The sequence below is a fragment of the Dacryopinax primogenitus genome (genome assembly GCF_000292625.1).
Source record: "Dacryopinax primogenitus strain DJM-731 SS1 chromosome Unknown DACRYscaffold_8, whole genome shotgun sequence".
NCBI classification, from domain to species: Eukaryota; Fungi; Basidiomycota; class Dacrymycetes; order Dacrymycetales; family Dacrymycetaceae; genus Dacryopinax; species Dacryopinax primogenitus.
Genome location: NW_024467205.1, coordinates 449,333 through 464,016, shown reverse-complemented (window position 1 = coordinate 464,016; position 14,684 = coordinate 449,333). Strand labels below are relative to the sequence as shown.

At 51.0% G+C, this 14,684-nt stretch overlaps 4 protein-coding genes across 4 annotated transcripts; all 4 read left to right on the top strand.

Moving 5' to 3' along the window:
• Positions 1 to 1,013: 1,013 nt before the first annotated feature.
• DACRYDRAFT_88663 (uncharacterized protein) lies at positions 1,014 to 2,005 on the top strand (the record flags this gene model as incomplete). The annotated part of the gene is made up of 6 exons (XM_040776871.1): positions 1,014 to 1,043; positions 1,094 to 1,341; positions 1,389 to 1,483; positions 1,540 to 1,742; positions 1,793 to 1,888; positions 1,940 to 2,005. 6 exons carry the CDS (start codon positions 1,014 to 1,016, stop codon positions 2,003 to 2,005), a joined length of 738 nt encoding a protein of 245 aa, XP_040629097.1.
• A 165-nt stretch (positions 2,006 to 2,170) lies between these two features.
• DACRYDRAFT_21931 (uncharacterized protein) lies at positions 2,171 to 6,407 on the top strand. Its single transcript, XM_040772610.1, has 8 exons — positions 2,171 to 2,427; positions 2,483 to 2,874; positions 2,921 to 3,387; positions 3,443 to 3,792; positions 3,843 to 4,255; positions 4,314 to 4,768; positions 4,918 to 5,206; positions 5,258 to 6,407. The coding sequence occupies exons 1-8, from the start codon at positions 2,202 to 2,204 to the stop codon at positions 6,293 to 6,295; spliced, it is 3,630 nt and encodes a 1,209-aa protein (XP_040629096.1). The 5' UTR covers positions 2,171 to 2,201; the 3' UTR covers positions 6,296 to 6,407.
• An 830-nt stretch (positions 6,408 to 7,237) lies between these two features.
• On the top strand, positions 7,238 to 11,281 carry DACRYDRAFT_107135 (alpha/beta-hydrolase; the record flags this gene model as incomplete). The annotated part of the gene is made up of 14 exons (XM_040768415.1): positions 7,238 to 7,270; positions 7,319 to 7,582; positions 7,629 to 7,728; positions 7,777 to 8,081; positions 8,186 to 8,246; positions 8,295 to 8,498; positions 8,555 to 8,561; positions 8,614 to 8,849; positions 9,331 to 9,702; positions 9,754 to 9,851; positions 9,902 to 10,265; positions 10,314 to 10,618; positions 10,668 to 10,789; positions 10,837 to 11,281. The coding sequence occupies 14 exons, from the start codon at positions 7,238 to 7,240 to the stop codon at positions 11,279 to 11,281; spliced, it is 2,916 nt and encodes a 971-aa protein (XP_040629095.1).
• A 744-nt stretch (positions 11,282 to 12,025) lies between these two features.
• On the top strand, positions 12,026 to 13,698 carry DACRYDRAFT_107134 (uncharacterized protein; the record flags this gene model as incomplete). The annotated part of the gene is made up of 4 exons (XM_040768414.1): positions 12,026 to 12,313; positions 12,368 to 13,093; positions 13,142 to 13,352; positions 13,406 to 13,698. The coding sequence occupies 4 exons, from the start codon at positions 12,026 to 12,028 to the stop codon at positions 13,696 to 13,698; spliced, it is 1,518 nt and encodes a 505-aa protein (XP_040629094.1).
• Positions 13,699 to 14,684: the final 986 nt, after the last annotated feature.

Genomic DNA, 14,684 nt, shown 5'->3' with positions numbered 1-14,684 from the left:
TTGCTTGGTCAAGAGACATGACTAAGCCTTTATGACATGGAAGTAGCTGGTATACCTTGGCATGTGCTGGAACCTGCTGGAAGGATTGGATGGTCAGGTGACCTGCTGTGCATGGCTGTGCATGACCTCATATGACAGGGATAGGCAAGGGAAACACACAAAGGGAAAGTGAGTGGGAGAGCATCACACACTGAGAACAATCCCATCCCACCTCTACATATACCCTGTATTGTTCAAGGCAAACGTGCTGATCATGATTTTCATCGGACTCAATCACCCTGTGAGCAACTCAAGTTAAAATCTGTGACAAAAGGTTTGATTGGCAATGATGGGAGAACAAAAGAAGTCCGCGCAATTCTACGGTCAAGCTTCGGTCAAAGAACGCCTTATCTGTCTCTCTTGCCTTACACTGGGAAGAAATTGAGTTTGTCCATCAGTGAGCCACGGTGCATGTGGGTGCCAGCATGGTACGCCTCAGGTGGTCTTCCAGCATCATGGGTCACAATGGGTGCGCGAACGGCTGATATTCGTTCGGCTTCCGAGTAGAAAGATGGATATCCGAACGACCACTGTGTTGGGGATCTACACGCCAGATGTTCGCATAGTCCTAGTATACGTGATCAAGGCAGGATCATTTGCATGGGTTGGACATACGACGAGCGACTCGTCGTCCTGGTCTCTACAGGGTGTATGCTCGTCAAGGGGAGTATGAACACTTTTCGCTCGGCGCGGAAGCACAGGAGGAAGGAGTAGTTGAAGCGCAAGTGCACGAGACTGGTTTGGTTGCACTGACGGGCAGCCTCAATTTCTTGGAAGTGCGCAGTTGGGAGGGCGGCAAGGCCCAGACGTTGGCTTCTTCTGGTGCGTTTCTTTGACATTTCACTTGCTGATACTGATGATTCTCAACATTTGTAGGACTATCCGCTCCCCCACATTGCTGGACGATCATGCCACCCGAACTCACCGTCAGCAGGCACGTAGAGGTGCTCATATAAACTGACTCGACGATCCTCATGCTGGATAACCTGGAGTGTGTCGACCAGGTTCGTCACATGACTTTTTTCCTCACTCCTCCGCTCATATCCAATTTCAGCGCGTTTCTCGTGGCCCATTCACGTTCCTTGCCCCCTCCCCGAACGGGAAGGCCCTCGCACTTCTCACCGCACAAAACGTCCTCTGGGTAGTCTCGTCCGACTTCCAAGGGGAGCTCGCCGAGTCCGACCTCTCGCTCGAGGGCGTCTCAGGCCCACCGAAGCAGATGGTCTGGTGTGGAAACGATAGATCGGTGTTGGTGTGGGATGCCTTGGTGCTGCTGATGGGACCGTTTGGGGATGCGCTGAGGTGCGTGGACCGATTATGATCGAGACGTATGACTGAGCTTGTGGAAGGTATTTCTATGCCTCTCCGGTGCATGCGATCGGTGAAATCGACGGGACGCGTATCGTCGGGGCAGAGAAGTGCGATTTCCTGCAGCGAGTGCCCTGTGCATCCTCCCTCCTCCCTTCTCTACCTATTCGTGCTGATGCGCAATCAAAACAGCATCTACTGGTGCCGTCTTCCGCCCCGGTTCTACGTCCCCTGCTGCAACCCTCTTCGATGCGATGACACACTTCGAGCGTAAATCCCTGAAAGCTGACGAGAACGTCCGCAGTATCCGTCCGGGGTTGGTAGCCGCTGTAGATGCGTGCATTGATGCCGCCGCTCAGGAGTGGGAACCATATTGGCAGAAGAAGCTTCTAAATGTACGAATATTGCCGTTCTGATGCGAGTATATGCTCAGCTGTTGGCGTAGGCTGCTTCTTTTGGACGAGCGTTCTTAAACTTGTACGACACGCTCAAGGTGCTCAATGCCGCAAGATACTATGAGATCGGCATACCCATATGCCCAGTGCGTACTGAATTTGGCTGCCTCAGTCAGTCCGGCTGACTGCAAGGTTAGATAGGCTGTTCAACGGGAACTGGATCAGATTCCATCGACGACGAGCGCGAGATAATGTTCAACTGATTATTGTGTATTATATTGTAACATCCATTTATTCCTCACAATGACCTAGGGATCGGAGCTATGATGCCGGAAAAACTAAATGCATCCGCTCTCAGAGATTGGAAGTCATCACTTCCTTCGCCACTTTTTGTTGACATCCTCACCGCACACATCTTACAACCAGGACTGGTACCTCTTCGCTGAGAGCTCTCCTGTGATGCATCTGTATAACCTCACTCTGCAGCCACCAACGGCTATCACCCAGGCCATTGTGGGGAATTTTTCGGGTGTACGCGCTCAGGAGATCATCGTGTCGCGTGGTACGAGACTCGAACTGCTCAAGCCCGACCCGAATACAGGCAAAGTGTCAACAGTTCTGACGCATGATGTATTTGGGACTATCCGTTCGCTGGTAGCATTTAGGCTAACAGGAGGGGCAAAAGGTAGTTGTATAGGCAGTTGCATGAGAAGATCATCAAAGCTAACATTTTGTTCCAGATTATGCAATCGTAGGCTCTGACTCTGGACGGCTCGTCATCCTGGAATACGATCCCCAAGCGAATGCATTCACGAAGCTACATCAGGAGACATATGGAAAGTCTGGAGTACGTCGTATCGTGCCAGGACAGTACCTTGCTGTAGATCCAAAAGGACGAAGTGTCATGATCGCGGCTTTGGAGAAAGCGAAGCTCGTATACATCCTTAATCGAGATGCCGCCGCCAACTTGACAATCTCCAGCCCACTCGAAGCGCACAAGAATCATGGCATCATTCATTCTATCGTCGGAGTTGATGTTGGCTTCGAGAATCCGCTGTTCGCTGCGCTTGAGGTTGATTATACCGAGTCGGACCAAGATTCGACAGGAGAGGCGTATGAGAAAACCGAAAAGGTGCGCGCATCTGACAAAACTTGTTCCTGTCCTAACGCCTTTCCAGATGCTCACCTATTACGAACTTGATTTGGGACTGAACCATGTTGTGCGCAAATGGAGTGAGCCTACGGACAAGCGAGCCAACCTGCTGTTACAAGTCCCTGGTGGGCAAACATCCTCTGAAGCAAGGCACGATGGGCCTTCAGGCGTCCTGATCTGCTGCGAGGGCTACATCATCTGGCGACACATGGACACCGTACAGCATCGCGTTCCTATACCGAAGAGGCGGCATCCTCTGGACGAGCGAACCAGAGACAGCATCATTGTTGCAGCGGTCATGCACAAGATGAAGGGCGCATTCTTTTTCCTTCTTCAGAGCGAAGATGGAGATCTGTTCAAGGTCACTATCGACCATGAAGATGAAGAGGTCAAGACAATGAAGATTAAGTACTTCGACACTGTGCCTGTCGCCTCCAGTTTGTGTATCCTGAAGTCTGGATTCCTGTTCGTTGCGTCTGAGTTTGGAAACCAGTACGTCCTATTTCACGTATTCTCCAAAAGTTTAAAGCTGATGCCTTTGGATCAGTTATCTTTACCAATTCCAGAAGCTTGGTGATGATGATGATGAGATTGAGTACTCGTCCGTCTCTTACCCCGACAACGGCATGGCCGACCCCATCCCACAAGCGTATTTCCGACCTCGACCCCTTGAGAACCTCGTTCTTGCGGATGAATTAAACAGCTTCGATCCAATCGTGGACGCTAAAGTGACAAATCTATTGAACACTGACACACCCCAGATCTTCGCTGCATGTGGACGGGGAGCTCGCAGCTCATTCCGGATGCTGAGGCATGGTCTTGACGTGGAGGAAACTGTTAGCTCTGAGCTGCCTGGTATACCGAATGCTGTCTGGACAGTGAAGCTAAAGGCTGATGGTAAGATCACTCATTTATCCCCGAATACTGTGCTAAGTGACTGTACACAGACCAGTATGATGCGTACATCATTCTCTCCTTCGTGAACGGCACGCTGGTCCTGTCTATTGGGGAGACCATCGAAGAAGTATCAGATACCGGCTTCCTCTCCTCCTCCCCGACCATCGCCGTGCAGCAGATCGGCGAAGACTCGCTTCTGCAAGTATACCCACATGGCATTCGGCACGTCCTCTCTGACCGCCGAGTCAACGAGTGGCGATGCCCTCAGCATACCACAATTGTGGCTGCCACCACCAACTCCCGCCAAGTCGCCATAGCTCTCAGCTCGGCACAGTTGGTCTATTTCGAGTTAGATCTAGAAGGCCAGTTGAACGAATACCAGGATCGAAAATCGTTAGGCAGTGGTGTGTTGGCCATGAGCATTGCTGAGGTTCCCGAGGGAAGACAGAGAACACCCTACTTGGTACGCCGTAGCCTGATTTTGACGCACTTTTGAATCTTGATGTTAATTACGTATCCAGGCTGTTGGGTGCGAAGATCAGACCGTTCGCATCATCTCCCTTGACCCGGACACGACATTAGAGAACATCAGTCTGCAAGCCCTGACTGCTCCTCCTTCGTCGATTTGCGTAGCAGAGATCATGGATGCTAGTATCGACAAGAATCAGCCGACCATGTTCGTAAATATCGGTTTACAGAACGGCGTTTTGCTGCGGACAGTTCTGGATCCGGTTAATGGGCAATTGACCGACACGCGCACTCGTTTCCTTGGATCACGACCCGTTCGTCTCATTCGCGTGAATGTCCATGGCTTGCCTAGCATTCTCGCCCTCTCGTCACGATCTTGGCTTAACTACACCTATCAAAACCTGCTTCACTTCACCCCTCTCATCTTCGACCCCCTTGAATATGCATGGAGCTTCTCCGCGGAGCTTTGTCCCGATGGGCTCATCGGTATCAGTGGCAATGTCCTCAGGTGAGTGTCCTCCCGATTGCCTTCATACTGTGATGACTACATGGGATCCCGATGCAATGGCATATGGCGATTTTCTTCAATTTTCATTCAATTGTTCCTACTGAACCTTTCTATACATTGCTACCAACCGATTCTGACTATTACCTCAGGATATTCCAAGTACCGAACCTGGGACAGAAGCTGAAACAAGATGTAATACCCCTCTCCTATACGCCAAGGAAGATGCTGCAGCATCCCACCGAACGGCTGTTCTATGTAATCGAGTCGGATCATCGCGTGCTGTCTCCGGAAGCCGCTGACAAGAAGCTCCAGAAGCTGAAGTCAACAGGGCAACGCTTAGACCAAGAGGTCATTGATCTACCAGCTGATATCTTCGGCCGCCCTCGCGCTGATGCTGGCACATGGGCTTCCTGTATACAGATCATTGACCCGGCTAATGTGAGCTCCTTCTACCAACGTCAGGAAACGTCCCTCATTCCTTTATTACAGGTGAGATCCGTGCTGGAAGTGCCACTAGATAACAACGAAGCAGCGTTTTCGTTGGCTATCACGACTTTTATTGCCAGACCAGGCGAATTATTCTTGGTCGTTGGAACCGCACAGGACGTCATCGTTTCACCCAAGTCATGCAAGAGCGGTTTCTTGAGAACATATAAGATATCGGAAGATGGAAGAAGTCTAGAGTTCCTCCACAAAACCGAAGTGGACGACGTGCCACTGGCTCTTCTATCTTTCCAAGGTCGGTTGGTGGCCGGTATTGGCAAGGCTCTGCGCATCTTCGACATGGGCAAGAAGCGATTACTGCGCAAATGTGAGAACAAGAGCTTTGCCACCGCCATCGTCACCCTGAGCACGCAAGGCTCACGCATCATTGTTGGAGACATGGCCGAGTCAATATACTTTGCAACCTACAAGCCACCTGAAAATCGACTGCTCATATTCGCAGATGACAGTCAACCTCGATGGATTACCGCCTCCGCAATGGTTGATTACGATACCGTATGTGCTGGCGACAAATTTGGGAACGTGTTTGTCAATCGATTACCACCGAAAGTGGGTGAGCAGGTGGATGAAGATCCAACGGGTGCTGGCGTACTGCACGAAAAGGGCCTATTTATGGGCGCCCCACACAAAACCAACATGCTTGCCCACTATTATGTGGGCGACATCATCACTTCAATGCACAAAGTTGCCCTAGTCACGGGCGGTCGCGACATCGTGTTATACACCGGCCTCCACGGCACCATCGGCGTGCTCATTCCGTTCATATCTAAGGAAGATGTCGATTTTATCCGGACCTTAGAACAGCACATGCGGACGGAAGCACCTAGTCTTGTTGGACGAGACCATCTGACATACCGTGGGTACTACGTTCCTGTCAAAGGCGTGGTCGATGGGGACTTGTGCGAGTTGTTCTCTCTTTTGCCCACGCAGAAGCAACAGAGCATCGCAGGCGAACTTGATCGGACGTACTCGGAGGTTTTAAAGAAGCTCGAGCAGCTGAGAGTGACAACAACTGGTTTCTAAATGCGGTTTGGGCGCCTCCCTCTGAACCTTGCGCTCGGTGTAATTTTCAGTCTGCGTATCTGTATTCCAATGTATCAATAGAGTCACCTAATGTTACTCTGTGTGGGATGACCCCTTGTCGTTCTTGAATGGTTTCCCCATGGGGCCCATCATTTCTTGATCAGGATGTTCAGTTTTGAATGAGCAAGACCCTTTGCTTCCCTCCGCGCCGGTCCGGCGTGGTGCATTCCACAGGAAAAGAAGTCAGCCATACTGATCTTCCTTTGTTCAATTCTCTTGTTGGTATACCTATGGACCGAGCATCTTTTTTATCCTCGCGGCTCACGACACTCGTAATGAGATTGCCGATAACGATGCTTTGGAGGAAATGAGTACAACACACCGTCGTATGCGGTTGCATTAGACCTCAGAGCACGATGACCTACCACGCTATAAAAAGTCTACTCCTCAAGGCGCCCTTGAAATCGGTCCTGAGGTTCCGTCTCAATTGGCTTCCATCAATATGTCGTCTTTCCTGGTGTGTATGATGCTTCGGAGTACGGTTTTGGCTGGCCATCTCCCCCGAATTAACATCCCCCGTTGGGCCTGCGGTCAATCTTGGTTTCGCTGCCTACGCTGGCAACGACACATCTCCTGCCGGTGATGGAGACAACTCAGTTACATTCTTTGGCAAGATTCCTTATGCCCAACCTCCCCTTGGTGACTTGCGTTTCCGGGCTTCTCGTCAGCTGAACGAACACGTCAAGAACGGCGGGTGGAATGATGTTGTAGACGCCCGAAACTTCGGACTCCCGTGCATTCAGCAGCCTGGAAATGCAAGCTTACAAACGGAAGGTGAGAGAACTTCGCTCCTTTTAATGCTTCTGAACATTGTTAGATTGTCTCACTCTGAACATCTGGAAGCCATCTTGGGCGAAGGAGGGCGACAAACTTCCTGTAATAATGTTCATCTACGGGGGAGGCTTCATCGGCGGGGTAGCTTCTTATTGCTGTCCTTTCGACTGTCCATTGATTATTCCACAGAATCCAGCCACTCAGCCTATGTATGACTGGGTTCATCAAACCGGGGACGTCATTGCGGTCAATTTTGCCTACCGTCTCAACTTGTTCGGATATGTCGGTGGCCACTTCGTCCGGGAGGATGGCGATCTCAATACAGGACTACTCGATCAGCGTGCCGCGATCGAATGGGTGAAGAGGAACATTCATTTCTTCGGGGGTGATGGGGATCGTATTACGATCTCTGGAGAGTCAGCGGGAGGCGCGAGCGTCATTTTGCAGATGACCGTCTGTCATAGACTTGGTATTATTCCTTCCACTGATCGAGTTATAGGCATACGGCGGCAATCGGGGCGCCCCTTTTCGAGGAGCAATTGCTCAGTCCATTGGCTATGGGCCCGTCTTCCACCCGGACGAGATCGAGGGGTATTTTGGTATGGCATCTGAGCTTTCTATCGATATTCCCCTTGACATTTACTCAGCGGAACTCATGAACAAAACCGACTGTCCGCTCGACGAGACATCCATGTCTTGCCTTCGTGCAGCACCACTAGATCATCTCCTCAAGGCGATCAATAACATAACCCTGGGTGCATGGGAAGTTATCGTCGACGGAGACTTCTTGCCGGAGCTAGTATCACATCTCATTCCACAAGGGAGGTTCAGCAAAGTCAACTACATTGGGGGCCATTGTACAAATGACGGACGAACGTTCGTTGGGGTCAACACAACTGGCCCGACTGACGCTGATCTGATCGCGTGTCTAGAACAGCGATATAAGCATCTAGTACGTTATGTATATCACAAGTCTTGACTGTTCTTTTGATATTGCACAAACGAATGCTACCATCGATGCCCTGCTGCAGTTCTACCCTGATCCCTCACTCCCAGGAAGTCCATTCCCGAACAACTATGAACGATGCGCAACAATACACGCCGACATTGAGTTTGGGTGTTTGTGTGATTCTGCATTGTCTTAAGCTCTGCTCATTTCTACAAGGGACTGGTACATGGCGAATTTCAGCTACAACCTGGGTCAGCACCACACCTGCACTTTCCGGTAAATCGCCTGTTACCGTCGGAGTTTCGATGCAGCTTACGGCGCTCTGTAGATTCAACGTTCCGAACCCAGTTTCGATTGCCAATACGCCATATATAGGTGTGGGACATGGTTCCGACGTATTCTATCTCTTTGATGGTGATGGTGAGCAATGGTTATCAGTGCTATGCCTCGATAACACTGACGGACGTGGTTTTTAGGTCCGGTGTATGTGGTGGAATTTGCTGTCTGACCCTGTCTGACGTATACTTTTGCTCAGTGGAGGCGGGTTCCGTGGTTTCAATGCGACGGGGAAGTTGGTCAGCGAGGAGATGATCGCTTACTGGACATCGTTTGCGAAGACCGGCGATCCGTCCACTCATAGGATGCCGTACTCGCCTGAATGGACAAACTGGGGCTCTGGCAAACGAGTCGTCCTAACAGAAGATCCGAATATTGGGGACAACAAGACCGACAGCACCGAAGAACCATTCACACAATGGTACAAGGATCGCTGTATGTTCTGGATGGTGAGAGGTGACGAAACCGGGGTATAGTGGAGGGGGCCTTGCCACGCTTGATGACCCTTCCTGATACATAAAGGTGAATGAACAATGCTTCTCCGGATTTGAGTAAACACGACACGACGGCATTATTCCAAATAAGGCGATCATGTGAATTCCTTGCAAATCACACAGCTAATCCCAAAGTGGGGAAGAGTGGGCGCTTAATTACCTAAGATGTCGGACCATTCGGGCCGCGCCCAAAAATGACATTTGAGCCCACCAGAAGAAACCTTTCCTGTCTTCTCAGCATATTTCAACTGCTACGCTCTGGCTGGCAATACATTTGCTCAGATGACCCCTCTTCCCTTGGGTTGTTGTCCGATTCGCCATTTGGGTACTTCCGGAATGTCTACAGCTGTCGTTGCTTCGGCGCAACACCTTCCCGAGCGAGGTTGAACATGGTTCAAATAAATGAGCTTGAATATGCCAAGTCATTGAGGTTTTCGCTACCGTCGCACTCAGGATGTTAGGATTGGTGTTCGTCTCCGCTCTCGCGCTTCTGGTCACGGCCTCTTCTGGTGGCTTTTTGCCTTTCTTGAAATCGCACCTGGGGCCGGTCGTAAATGTTGGCTACGCTGCTTATGTGGGAAACCACTCTTCTCCTGCGGGAGACGGGGATACCTCTGTAACCTTCTTTGGAAATATTCGCTATGCACAACCTCCGCTTGAAGACTTGCGCTTTCGTGCTCCAGTTCAACTGGACGAGAAGGTCAAGAACGGCGGTTGGGTAGATGTTCAAGATGCTCGGACCTTTGGTATTCCTTGCATCCAGCAACCAGCAAATGCTAGCGTGGAATCAGAGGGTCAGAGGTTCCATGTTGAATAGCTCGGACATGCTGCTAGCCACGATGTAGATTGTTTGACCTTGAACGTTTGGAAGCCAAGCTGGGCAAAGGCAGGAGAAAACCTCCCCGTTATTGTATACATCTTCGGGGGCGGTTTCTATTATGGCGTCAGTGCTTTCTGCCTTCCGTATATCGCTTGATCCTAATCTATATACAGAATCCTGCCGGGTTCCCCTTGTACGACTGGGTACATCAATCGCAGAATGTCATCGGCGTCTCTATGAACTACCGACTGAATCTTCTGGGCTTCCTCGGTTCCCATTTCGTCCAGGAGGACGGGGACATGAACGTGGGACTACTCGACCAACGTGCGGCGATCGAGTGGGTTCAGCGACATATCCATCAGTTTGGTGGTAATGGAAACGAGATCACGATATCGGGCGAATCGGCGGGTGGCGCGAGCGTTATGCTGCAAATGACGGCGTACGGTGGAACCAGGGGCGCTCCCTTTCAAGGTGCTATCTCCCAGTCGATCGGGTATGGTCCAGTACTGTTCCCGTACGAATACGAGGCATACTTTGGTATGCGGACACCTCGATCAAGAATATCTTTTGCTAACGACCATTTAGTGAACGTGATTGCCATCGCAGGCTGCCCCCTGGATTCTACTTCCATGAGCTGCCTGCGCACCACACCCCTCGATGTGCTAATCAAGGCCATCAACGCAAATCCAAATGGTGCCTGGGCGCCCATCGTCGACGGCATTTTCCTCCCCGATCTAGCATCTAAGCTAATTCCCGAACACCGGTTCAGCAAAGTGAATTTCATCGGCGGGCATTGTTCGAATGATGGGCGCACTTTTGCGGGAAGTAACCAGAGCGTGATCACTGCTGCGGACGTGGTGACTGATATAGAGAAACGGTATCATCATTTGGTAAGCACCCAATTTCAAACTTTTGGCAAAGGCTCATGTGAGCACATAGTCTAACGAGACGGTCGCGGCGATGTTAGAATTCTACCCGGATCCGTTGATTCCCGGGAGCCCGTATGCGACTCAATATGACCGTGCAGCAACAATCCAACAGGACATCATGTTCGGCTGCATGTGCGCTCCCTCTCCAGGCTGATAGCTCGATAGCTTATAGTTCCCAGGGATTGGTACATGGCGAACCACACTTATGCCCGGGGTGAAGAGAACTCCTATTTGTTCAGGTTCAACACCCCGGATACGGTGCTGCTCAAGGCGAACCCGTACCTAGGAGTGATGCATACCTCAGACATCTATTATCTCTTTGACGGGACGAACTCTGCTCCTAATGCTGGGTTCACCTTTGCGGGGTTCAACGCTACAGAGAAACTGGTGAGCGAGGAGATCATCGGGTATTGGACGAGTTTTGCTCGTGGGGGAAATCCGGCCAGGTATAGGCAGGAGTATTCGCCCAAATGGACGAACTTCGGGACGCACGAGCGGGTGGTTATGACTGAGGACTGGATGGGGTTGAGCGGCGGGACGGCGAGTGTGATGGAAGATGTTACGCAGGACTATGTGGATAGGTGCATGTTCTGGATGTTGAGGGGGAACGAGACGCGTGTGTGAGTGTGACGACTGCGGCACGATGACGTCGTAAAGGGGGAGGGTTAGGTAATCAGCCTCCGTCTATTTAGCGCGTTCCCCCTTCACTCCTTTTACCGTAGCCCGTCGTCACCATTCGTGGAGGACGACAAGCTCGACGTATTAGGTATCTTCACTCACTTTCTCTCTCTGTACAACTCTCTGCTGTAATACTATTCACGCGTCCTGCTCTGCTTTACTATACTTTGTTCTATAAAGTGCCATCGATGAAGCGTATCCGACACACTCAGACCTGACACCATCACAGCGTTCGCTTTGCCTCCGGGCCCTGGAGAGCTGGGACGACAATGACCACCCTGTCTATCCTGATCACTCGCTGTACTCTTCAGCACACTTCGTATTGATATCGATCACACTCGATTCACCGTGGATTTCGCACCTCATAAGAGCTGTGTCCCCAAATTACCGTCTTCTCCTGAAAGTGAGTCATCAAGATTTGAGAGCTCTCCGCCAACGAGTCTCAGCATGGTCCCAATAAAAGATTCAAACGAACCGATCGGGACCATGTCACCGATCACTCCCCCTGCCTCTGGCATGGTGTTGTGGACAGCAGTGGAAGGTGACTGGCTGTTCCGTGGCACCTCATCTGGTTTCGTGGAGTGTCTGAAATACACACAAAATGTGGGTTTCACCCCAATCATTGGCGAATGGCGTCCCACTCCGATTCCGGCGCCGAATGCTGCCGTATGTTCTGGGTGTGTTAAAAGAATGTCAGGGAACAACTATCGTCTACTGCTCTCATATGAGACGGTACCAACCTACACGTACTCCGACGACACCATCGCAGAGAAGATTCCGAATCCCGGCTTCATACGCACCTATCTCGTGGCATTTGATGGGGTATTGTTGGAAACTTTGGATTACATGGACGATTCATGCGAGACTATTGCCTTTGATGGGACATTCAGCGTACACGGCACGCTCAAAGGCCACTCAAACTTGCACATTATATACTGGACGACAAAGACATTAGTGGTTCTTGGTCGATCTTATCTCGTATGTCGCTTGCCAAAGAGGTCAACGTGAGAATCTGACACATGGTTTCATCAGGTCAGGCGATGGATAGGTGCCTTTACGGCTTACCATCTCATTCTGGCCCATAGAGAGTCTATCGCCATATACACGATTCAATCGTTGCGAGAGGCTGCAATGGGGGGTGAAACAGATGGAGGGATCCATCATCCGACAATGATCAATCTGCCCCACCCTGTGGAAGAAGGGATCTTTGGAACGCGTATTTGCCCGGTCGGGTCAACAGCAATCCTGTTGTGGCAGAACTCCCTTCACCTTTCCGCCATACGCCTGAGCTTCACAGTAGATATGGCAGAATGCGACACTGAGCACTTGTGGTCATTACCAATCGATCGATCGCAGTATATATCTGCCGCTGCCATCGACGGAAACTGCGGAATGGCATACTGGCTCCAACATGAAGTGGCCGTAGCTCGGCGTTCCTGTGCAGAAGGATCCTCGTCAATTTTCTCCGTGCCCTTGGAAAAAAGGGCAACGGACTCAAGTGCCAGCATACGTCTGCTCTATAGAGGACAGGACGGGGATATCACTACCCACTGCGAGTTCATGGCGGTGGACTCCCTGAAAGGACGACTGGTCTTGGCCCCGAAAGTTGCGAGGCGAGCATTGCTCCTGCAGTCACCGGTATCAGTGTCCGAGAATGGCGAGACTATCTGGCAGGCTCCGGCGTCTGACTGGCTGTGTTCAATTACATCTGCACGTGAGGCCAGCATTGGTGATGAGGTGTACGAGCACACAATGATGGTAAACTGCACACTCTGGATTAGTGCGTGCACTGACGTCTGATTGTAGGGGGAGGACCTGATCTGTGGTATGCGTCTCTTCCCAACCCCATCCTTGGCTTGGTGTTGGCACAAGCCGCTGCCGGTCTGTGCCGAGCAGCTTCCCACAGGTTTTGTACCTGACGTGGACGACGTCATGCCAAGTTTCTGCTCAGTACCAACCGGCGCTCTAGCTGCGCTTGTTTTGGGGTACGGTATACGGAAGTTCCCGCGCATGTTCGGTTACTGTCCTTCCGGTGATCAAATCCTGGCATCTCATCCCCATGATGACGAGGACACATGGGTAATATACGTATTGCGTCACGCGACCTGGAGATGATGCAAGTGTTGTACCCTGATTCGACTGAACTCCCGGAGAGCCAGGTATGGAAGCTGCAAAGCTATGTGTTTCCGTCTAAGGACGACTCGGTATTTGCACGGTTAGGTGAAGATGAGCTAAATGAAGTACCAACTATGTCAGGTGCCAGCATGCTAGTAGAAGAGGCTATTAGCAATGACTTGACTCTGCTGGCTGAAGGGGACTCGAGGGAAGAGAGGGAACAGGCCACAAAGCGGCTTGGTATATGAAGTCCGTAGTGTAACGAAATGTAACTTGGTGATAATGAATCATGTATTATCTATACATTGCGACTGCATACTATGTCATGGCCTCTACATGTGATTGTAGAAGTTGATATCGAGGAAAGTGTACATACCGGAATGAAACACGCTCTTGGTCACACAAAAACATCCATCCACCCAAAAGACTGAAGCAGGCCATGTTCATGTTCTTCGATCCAGTTATCAAAGTCGAGATCGTATGTTGGTACATCCATCCAGGTTCCACCTCCAGGCCGTGTGGCATTCGGACTCCACTCCGTGAATTGGATTTGGGCCATCTACTCAGGCCAGTGATGCTTCGGAACAGAGAGAACAATGCGACAGACAGGCAACTGGTAGAGGCTTTAACGCACTAAGTGTGCCGAAACAAGGACCGTATTCCGCGTCCAGTGCCAAACGGCGACCAATTTCGCTATCTCCTCTTCCCATATTCTGGTTTCTAACCGGGTGCCAACGTTCATATATCTTTGCGAATAGACCCAAACCAATGGCGTCAACAACGAAACTCAAGCGTCCACGGGATGAAGAGTCGGACGTGGACCATTCGTTTTCCAAGAGCCTTCGCGATGATCTCCGCTCTGATCGCAACACCCTGCTGAAACACTGGACGCGCGCGCTTCGCTCTTGGGAGATCGTGGTACATCTTTCAAATGAGGTTGAGGTTGGGGCTCAACGGGACAACATGGAACGAACATGTGTGGATGACTTATTGTTTGTAACGGCGACCGATGAAGCGGAGAAATATCCACCCGAGTTGCGGCAGACCGCACTAGACATCGTGAGGGCAGTTCAACGAGACCCAGCAGTCCTCCCCATCGAATTGGGCAAGCTCTACGGTACGTGTTTCTTTGGCGCGCCCTTTCATTCTTGTGTCTTATTTTGTCATTTTCTGAACATCAGATAAGCTCCACCCCCCAAAAACCTCCCCCGACCTTGAAGTGTCAGCCACATAT

Excerpts from the sequence above, each read along its gene's own strand:
- DACRYDRAFT_21931 (XM_040772610.1), top strand. The coding sequence starts at position 2,202 with ATGCATCTGTATAACCTCACTCTGCAGCCACCAACGGCTATCACCCAG. Across the intron at positions 3,388-3,442 it reads GCGTCTGAGTTTGGAAACCA|TTATCTTTACCAATTCCAGA; the intron begins GTACGTCCTATT and ends CCTTTGGATCAG. Across the intron at positions 5,207-5,257 it reads AGATCATTGACCCGGCTAAT|GTGAGATCCGTGCTGGAAGT; the intron begins GTGAGCTCCTTC and ends CCTTTATTACAG.